Source organism: Trachymyrmex cornetzi, unplaced genomic scaffold (genome assembly GCF_001594075.2).
Source record: "Trachymyrmex cornetzi isolate Tcor2-1 unplaced genomic scaffold, Tcor1.1 scaffold77, whole genome shotgun sequence".
Classification (NCBI taxonomy): Eukaryota; Metazoa; Arthropoda; class Insecta; order Hymenoptera; family Formicidae; genus Trachymyrmex; species Trachymyrmex cornetzi.
This window is the reverse complement of record NW_017300102.1, coordinates 651,020-660,410: the sequence shown is the minus strand read 5'-3', so window position 1 is coordinate 660,410 and position 9,391 is coordinate 651,020. Positions and strand designations below refer to the sequence as shown.

At 34.3% G+C, this 9,391-nt stretch overlaps 1 protein-coding gene across 1 annotated transcript in view; it reads right to left on the bottom strand.

The window, feature by feature from the left end:
• Positions 1-226: 226 nt before the first annotated feature.
• LOC108768234 (EGF like, fibronectin type III and laminin G domains protein pikachurin) overlaps positions 227-9,391 on the bottom strand; it is a 236,938-nt gene continuing 227,773 nt past the window's right edge. The window contains exons 11-15 of the mRNA XM_018518597.1: positions 6,565-6,814; positions 5,601-5,896; positions 1,485-1,730; positions 739-842; positions 227-383 (exon numbers count right to left, since the gene is read on the bottom strand). Of these exons, the coding sequence (XP_018374099.1) occupies positions 235-383; positions 739-842; positions 1,485-1,730; positions 5,601-5,896; positions 6,565-6,814 (1,045 nt within the window). The 3' untranslated portion in view covers positions 227-234. The remainder of the gene's footprint in view (positions 384-738; positions 843-1,484; positions 1,731-5,600; positions 5,897-6,564; positions 6,815-9,391) is intronic.

Sequence of the window (9,391 nt, the reverse complement as noted above, 5' to 3'; positions counted from 1 at the left end):
CTCGAGAGTTCCACCTGTGGAAGGATGAGTCTGTACAAAAATGATGAACCGCGCGTAAGATATTACACGCGGTCGCACGTGGATGCACGAGAGACACAGATGCACTTTCGCGGAGCACTATCTGCCACGGTTTTTTCACCGCAGTGTAATACGTTATCCTTAAATTTTCATATCCTAGCTTCGGGATGGACCCGACAACACCACCTGACGTCGGACGGCACGGATATCTCTCTTTCAGGGGATGCATGAATGTGTGTTGGTTGCCTGTGCGGGCGACGATAAAGCGACGGAGAAGTCCGAGTCTAGCACGAGGTCACTAATGCAACCCACGATGCCCTTCGTGTACCTTCCTCCCGTTGTCCTCACGACATCCGGTGCACCGCCTTTGGAACGAATTGAATCAGCATGAACAAATTGGTTTTCTTATGCAAAAGTTTATTTAATATGATAAAACGCAAGCGTAACTTTCTACTCGTAAAAGTATACCTACTTATTAAAGCATAATTTTTTACTAAGAATTTTTTAAACAATTTAGAATTTTTTAAGTAATTAGGCATTGATTAATTTTATCACATTTTTTTCTTTTCACGAGGAAATAGATTTGTAATGTCTTTTCACGCAGAATAGATTTGTAAAATCTTCTTATACAGAAGTATTGTCAATGGCAATTTATGTTTTGATTATGACTGAATTTAAATCTATAATGAGAGAGTAATAATATAAATTTTGATTACTTACCGACGTAAAGACCGGTATCAGTGTTTAGTTGTCTCAGTTGCCCCGGAGAAGATGCTGAGACACCAGTACCACTATCTACCACGAGAGATGCCCATTGTTCATTTCTAGAAAAAGTTAATGTTATTCATTGCTCTATGACCCATTTCGAATATAAACATTTTTCTTTTCTCCGGTTTAATAAAAAGCGATTTGCTTTGGAAAGAGGTGGACACAGATATTTTTTATTTGCTTTTGGCGAAATATAGAATGGTGTAGATTAATACACGAATGTTTATAAAAAATATTCTTCTTTCATGAAATTTCATGGAAATAGTACCATTTTAAATGGTAGCCTCAAGCTACACAGCTATATAAAAAATTGGAAATAGAACATTTCCACACAATATACTGCTTGCATATATGGAAACTACATATTTCTTGACTAACAATTTTTTAACGAATTTTATATTCATTTTTAAATTAAAATTGAATCGTCCTAGGTTTTGTCACAGCTTTTTTATTTTTAATTATTTTTTAACTAGATTCATAATGAAATTAAATCCCTCTAAATATACGTATATTACATTTTGTAGTAACAAAATGTAAAAATAGTTATTTTCTCAAATATTTAATAGAATATTATAATACATCTGTTAATATCTCCTCCCTTTATTGATCAATATGTTAAATAAATAAATATTATGAAAATAGACGCGCAAGCGGAAGAGAGGATTGGGTAACGAAGCGCATAAAGCGTTTATTCTCACCTAACGGCCCTGATACGATGCCACAGATCGTCATCCAATCGCGTGAGATTATACCGTAATACGGCTTCTCCGGAACCCAAATTATATGCGAGAGTAAGATAACCGTGATCCAGGCCGAGGGCGAGGAAGTCGTCGTTTTCATCCCTTTGTTCCTGAGGATCTGATTGGCGACCACTCCACAGTAGCAGGCCGCTGCTGCTACTGGCGCGGAATCTCATATTGATATCTACCCTATAACTGATTATCCTGCAAATATTGATAAGAATGTTTTAATAGAAGAATAAATAAAGAAATCGTGACGAATGTGACGCATAATGTGAGGAATGATCAATCTGGAGAGAAATAATTAAACTTTATAATATCAATTTTAATTATTAATGGCTATTCTATATTCTGATTTATTTTGCATATTATAATCAGTTCATATATTGATATTATTTGTATGAATAACATAAGTAAGAGACGCTATACAGGGAACGAATAATTTGGTTAAAGTATCTAAAAATTTCGCAAGATACAGATCTGAAAGTGTTGTTGAACTATCAAAATAATTACGTAAGAATCTGAAATATGAGCAATGCTGCAGAAAGTTTGATATTTTAGTAACTAGTTTGAATATTTTACATAATTATTTTGATGGTTCAACAAAATTATTTTCAGATCTGTATCTAAGTTTTTAAATGTTTCAGCAAAATCGTTTTTTCCGAAAGTTTTATTTTATCAAAAGAATTGGACAACTACTATGTGTAAGTTAAAAAGTTATCTAATAAAATAAAGATTATTTTCGTCACTTGTCACTTATGCGTGGTATGAACGTTTGATAAACTAACGCAGCGTTATTAAATCAGGTCAAGGAGCGATTGTGTAGTGCAACGTGTAACCCTGTTTACCGTCCCACTTGGCTTTCAAACGTCGACGACATGTCGCTTTGACATTTACCGAACTTTTGCGTGCTGCCGATTATTTAATACTTGCGTAAATAAAATATTAATAAACGAATTAACCGGATTTTTAAATTTATACAAAAACGGATCGCTAACACATTTCACGAAATCATGAGGGTAAAAAATGTGTCAGTTGATGAGTGCGTTCATGTAGAAAAGATCGTCGCATATCATAATTTTGAACATGATAGCAAAAATCACAAAAATAGGAAAAAACTATCTATTTTTTTCAATATTCATTTGAGATTTCAGGAAAATAAAGAATGATTTTCAATTTTATAATATATATTAAAATATTCGGACATCCAAAAAAAAATATTCTGCCATTTAGCTGTTCCGTGTTAATGTCAGAGGATTTTCCATTTATACATGACCTCAAGAGGATACTCTACAAAGTAAAGGAATTTTGTATAACCATAAAGTACTAGATTTAGGATTGCAATCCTCTCAATACTAGAAGAATGTCTTACATGTACTGACATGCACGCGTACTATGGTACCACGTAAATGACAAACTTTTTGTAACAAATAAGCGTGCCGCGAGTATTTTGTATACCCTCTTATTTTGAAAAACTACTTGAGTTATTATAATAGAATTTTTTATAGAAGAATTTATTTTTGATCATAGCTCATGTGTCCTCATTTTTATAGATGATTACGTGTTATAAATACACGCACCTGATTAATATAAGATTAATGTAAGATTTTTTGCTTAGAGGAAATACTAACAAGTAAACCTACGAAGGTGTCACTCATCAATTTTAATGAAACTTTGCATATTTATAGAACTTTGAAAAATATTTGACACGTATATTTGACACGTATATTTTTTTATCTGCAATGGTCCACTCTGAAGGGTGAAAACTACCCCTTAAAGGTAAGAGAAAGATTTAATATATTAGGTAAAATAAGTTGAAAATTTTAAAAAGTAAAATGTGTTAGGAGGTTTTTGGGATCACTGAAACTGAATCTCATGTCGAAAGTATAAACTTCAAAATGGCTGACCCAATATGGCGTCCAGATACATTGAAATTTTTATTAGTTTTTATCAAAATGAGTAAATTTTAAGAATTCGTGTCATCACAGAATTAAAATTTCAGATTTTTGGATCGATGATTTTAAATATGGTATTAAAGATTTAAAATTCAAAATGGCGGTCTCAATATGGCAGCCATATACGTTAAAATTTATAATTTTTGCAAAAAATGTATTGATACAAGGTCCTTGCCTTGCTTTTTTACAGTGAGTCCCCTTGCCTTTCACCTTTCGGAGTACGATTTTTTTTCAACTCTCACTCTCTCTCTCTCTCTCTCTCTCTCTGTTGAAAAAACCTAAACATCAGACGATTCCTATCTACAGTGTACGTATGTGTCTGTGAAAACGGAAAACGTTTGTGTACGCCAGTGATGCACTTTGGCTCCCCAGCAACACGAAAACCAGTCCCACCACTTGTACCCCCACTAAGCAGACACCTACCAGCATCGAGTCGGCGTCTTCGCCGCTAGAGCGAGCGAGATAGCGAATGACAGCGCTCGTCTTTGTCGCTCTATAAGCGAGTATTAGAGCGAAAAGAACGGCCGCTCTCTCTCGCTGTCTCACTTCCTCTAGTATCATAGTCGCTTGTTATAAGCGACCGAAAACCGAAAATGTACTTTCTCAGCCGCTCGGCGTATTCCTGTACAGGGTATCCCGACCTTTTTTGTCGATCACTTTTGTGTTGATAGAGCGGATTAAACTGAGTTGAAAAGTCCTCTACCATTTTGCAATTTTCGCAATAGTTAACAATATATTAATTACTAAAAATTGCAAAATATTGGCTTTGAATAATTTTTTACTTAAATACTATCAACTTTACAAAAAAACTGCAAGAGACAAAAATTATTTATTTTCTTCTCATAAAGTTTTGAGAATTTTTTTAGAACTTTTTATCAACTTTTTAGTACTGCATTTTCTTATTTTTATCAACATGAGAAAATACAATATTTAAAAATTCTGAAAAAATTCTCAGAACTTTATGAGAAGAAAATAAATAATTTTTGTCTCTTGCAGTTTTTCTGTAAAGTTGATAGTATTTGAGTAAAAAATTATTCAAAACTAATATTTTGCAATTTTTAGTAATTAATATCTTGTTAACTATTGTGAAAATTGCAAAATGGTAGAGGACTTTTCAACTCAGTTTAATCCGCTCTATCAACACAAAAGTGATTGACAAAAAAGGTCGGGATACCCTGTACGGGAATACACCGAGCGGTCGAGAAAGTACATTTTCGGTCGCTTATGGCTGTGTTCCAAATTTCACTGCCAGCGCTGAAAATCTACAGTTTACGTTACGTATACTGTACATTTTCAGCACTGGCAGTAAATTTTGGAACACAGTCTATATTGTCTATAACAAGCGACTACGACACTAGTGGAAGCGAGACGCGAGAGAGAGAGCGCCCGTCCTTTCCGCTCTAATACTCGCTTGTAGAGCGAGAAGCGCTGTCTCTCGCTGTCTCGCTCGCTCTCTCGGCGAAGACGGCCGACTCGATGCCAGTAGGTGTCTGCTTGGTGGGGGTACAAGTGGTAGGGCTGGTTTCTGTGTTGCCGGGGAGCCAAATGTGTATCACTGGTGTACACCCGCCGCGTTTACTCATGATCGCACGTGGCACGTAGAGAAAATTTCAAATTTCATATTTTTGACATAAGATTCAGTTTCAGCGATCCTAAAAACCCCTTAACCCATTTTACTTTTTAAATTTTTAACTTTTTTTTATTTCATATTATACGAAATAGGTATCTGGACGCCATATTGGATCGGCCATTTCGAATTTCATACTTTTGACATAAGATTCAGTTTCAGCGACCCCAAAAATCTCCAAATACATTTTATTTTTTTAAATTTTCAACTTATTTCACCTAATATGTTACATCTATTCCTTACCTTTAAGAGATAATTTTCACCCCTCAGAGTGGACCATTGCAGATGAAAAAAAACACGTGTCAAATATTTTTCGAAGTTGTACAAATATGCAAAGTTTCATTAAAATCGGTGAGTGACACCTCCGTAGGTTTACTTGTAAGAGGAATTCCCCGCTTATCGGCAGAATTTTTTTTTGGGTGGAGTACGAAGTTATCAGAATTTCTTTTTATTGAAGTTTGCTATTTATAACATTATTTTTGTATAGAGCACCTTTTCATTGTATCGGCGTCGTTATAATGTAGGTAGCTTTCACTGCCGGTGAAGCTGGGTACAGCCCTCTCGTATCTCACGGACGTAACGGCGTTGCTGCTGGTTCTCGCCGGTGGCGGGACCAGCGGCGTATAATCATCCGGTGCAGGACAAGGGTGCGGTACTCCTGGACGGCACCGGCAGGTAAATCGTTCGCGAAGAGGCCGACATTCCGCATCGCCACACGGTCTAGCCTCGCATGCGTGCCCACAATTTCCTACGTTCACTCCACCTAACGCTTCAGCTAGGATACCCACCTATAATGAGAATCGTAATAGTTACAAACAACAATAATAATATAAATGAAAATAAAAAGTGGTGGATTAAAATAATATGACAGAAAGCGAATTTGCTTGTATTTACTACATTGATTGAAATGTTTCTGTTAAAAAAATATTTGATCTTCACATAATTTAAAAAACTTTTAATTGCTTCTCTTATTAATCTCTCATATACAAATTATTAGAGATTAAAAATTCGGAGTCGTGTGTTCTGATGAATTTTTAATCAGTTTTTTCATACTAAAGGTATTTTGATCTCAATATTTATGAAAAAGGAAGAGCTTTTTGAAAACCTTTTATGAATTTAGCTTTAAAGAGCTTAATTTAATTTTAAATGAGTTTTTTATTTTGATTGGCTCTTATAATAAATTACTATTATTATTATTATTATTTATTTGCTTGTCTGTTACTAGTAATTTCCTGACTTGTAATTGTATTATATGTTTGTTTACGTTACTTTATGTCTATTTGATTTTTATAAAATGTCAGATGCGACGATAGAGATTTAAATTCAAATGATTTAAGTGGAAGAGTTTCAACATCTTATCTACCAGACCAGAATGGCTCAAACTCCAAGGCATTCCAACAGTAGCATTATCTACCGCGCAACTTCAGAGCAGCCTGTATAATCCTAGTGTTCTTACCTCGCGATTATTCAGCACGATCGTCTGAATACAGCCGACGAAGCTGGCCGTAGTTTTCATCTTCGGCGAGTACATGTCGTAGGACGGCGCTCCGCCTAAATAGAGGTTCAGCGGCAAGGATAATTGCGTGAACGCTCCGGGCGCCAGGATTTCCTGGGCTGGGTCGTCCTCAACTTCTAAGGATGCCAAACGCCCTGTCCTGGAGACCCGAACTTCGACCCATTCGCCAAGACGAATTGGATTTTCGCTTCTGAAACAACAACGCAGATATCATTGAAAATACAACATCATTAACTTTTGAAGGGTCGGAGGATATTTTGAAATCTGAAAATTTCATCAGACAAAAAGAAGAAAGTTTCCTAATTGGTGGATACGAATCTGCATGTGTGAATTATATATTATGTGTCATAAAACTCATAAAATCCGATTTCCTAACTGGTGCCGACTTGTTTTTTGGATTATTTTGAATTTAGAAATAAATTGAAGTAATATGGCTATAATAAAATGGCATTAACAAAGCATAAAAATTAGTTTTTTTACTTTAATTAAAAATTATATAGGCTAAAAAACCCGCTTTTAAATATGTTTTTGCTAATTATTTGGAAGCTACGTGCTTCAAATGTGCTTTTAATACTTTTTTGATAAAAGGCTATAATGCGTTTCGAATAAAAAGAGATAATTTCAATATTTTTCAGGATTAAAATTGTAAATGTCTCTTTATTTATTTATATATATTTCTTGTATATTCATTTTTTTGTTACTATTTCTAGTAAATGCGACATTAATTAGTACGTATTTTATTTTAATCTTTCTTTATCTTTTGCATTGCAAAAACTCTGAACAAGAAAATGAAGTGTAGCAAAAGAGACGATATGATCCTTCTAACTTAGCGAAGTATGACATAAGGTTCTTGAAGAATATCCGAGGTTGAAAAAGAGAGACGACATTACTTTTTTACGGATTTTTCGAATAATTTAATTTTTTAAAATGGATCTTCGTACGAGAACAATTTTTTTATCTTCTATTTATGCTCTCACAAAAAATCAATCTCCCTGTGATTTTACGTCAACTTTATGGGATATACATATGTATTTATCGTATTTTCACATTGCATCTCTTCTACTGAAAATCCTAACGTTGGAAAACATTCTGCCTGGAGCATCTCTACTTTCCATGAAATGAAGCTTTCGCAAAAACACATTAGCACTGAAAAACTAGAATGAGACTTGCACATTGAAAAATTGAAACTAACGGCACCTTTCGTCGCGGGACCCGTGCGAAGCAATTAACGCCGATCACTCTCTCCTCTCTCGTTCACGTCTACAATTATAATCGACGTTAACTCGATATTGACGGACGCTCCATCGATTTGATTTTGCAACGACGACGCCCGGGAAGCCGCGTCAGCCAGTCAACCAGGCAGGCAGTCTGGAGTTTTCCTCCAAGCGTACAGAGAAACGAAAATTCGCACGTACCGCGGAAACTTTACACTCGCGGCCACAAAGTCAGATCATTCAATTTGAATTTCGCAAGGTAAGTCGGCGCGTGTTCCGTAGACAATGGATTCTCCTTCGTAGACGGAGACCGGTACTTTCCCTCCCCAAGAAGATTCGACAGAAGAAATTCTTGCATAATTAATGTCGAATTGTGACGAAAGGACAGACACAGGTAAAGAAGGGTGGAAGAGAGAAGATTCGTGGGATTGTAAGCGGGAAGTAAATTGCTAATTAATAAAGGAACGATGGAGTCGGAAATTTTCATATTGGACTTTTCGTCAGGCGTTATTATGATAAAAGATACGGCGCGCTTGGAACTTCGAGGTTCTCTTGTTATCTACTTCTTTTTTCCAGACACGGAGTTAAATATCCTTGTTTAATGGCGCATGTAATAATGCACGTTTTTTTGCGTCCGAGTTTTCTAGTGGTCGCTTTTTATTTAACAAAAAGGAAATGTATTTTTGCGTGAGATTTATTATCTAACGAACTGAATTATAAATAGCATATAAATGTTTCTCCATGACTAGGAAATTGTTGTTAATAGAATATTACATTATAAAAATTATTTATATATGCATGTGTGTGTTATAAATTTATTTATAACATGCAAAAATGATAAATTATATCCATATAATTTATGATTTTTGCGTGTTATAAATAAATAGTATCTACAAAGAATATTTCTAATATTTCACAATCTTTGATTCAAAAATCGATAATTTTTAAAGTTAAAATATCAAGGCATTAATAATTTCTACCTTTTTAAGTGATCTTTCTTCACAGTTTAAGTCTTTCTTGTTTAATTTTACGAAAACTCTACTTTCTCTGATAAACTTACAATTTAAAATTAGAAGCTGCTAACATGTTGTTAAAATTTAATAAGATGTTGCTTAGTTGTTAAAATTTAATTTTGAGAACTTGTTCATTTAATTTTAAGGACTTACACATAATCTCTCCTGATGCTTTCACAAAAAACCGATTAAAAATTCGTTAAATAATAAAGAATAAATTGTGTAATATGTACGTAATTATATATAATACACGTATGATATATTATAAAATTTGTTTAGCACAAACATATGTTACATATAATAAATTTAACACAGTATTTGTGTCGTTTTTGGATTATCGATTTGTCTAAAATTTTACTCGATTGTAAAATATAAAGGGTTATTCGAATATTTAAATTTTATTAATTTATTCAATAGAATTGAAAGTAGTTTGATAGTCAAGCTGTTAGAATGCAAATGCGAAGTATTTCACAAAATTCATTTTTAGCAGAGAGAGAGAGAGAGAGAGAGAGAGAGAGAGAGAGAGAGAGAGAGAGAGAG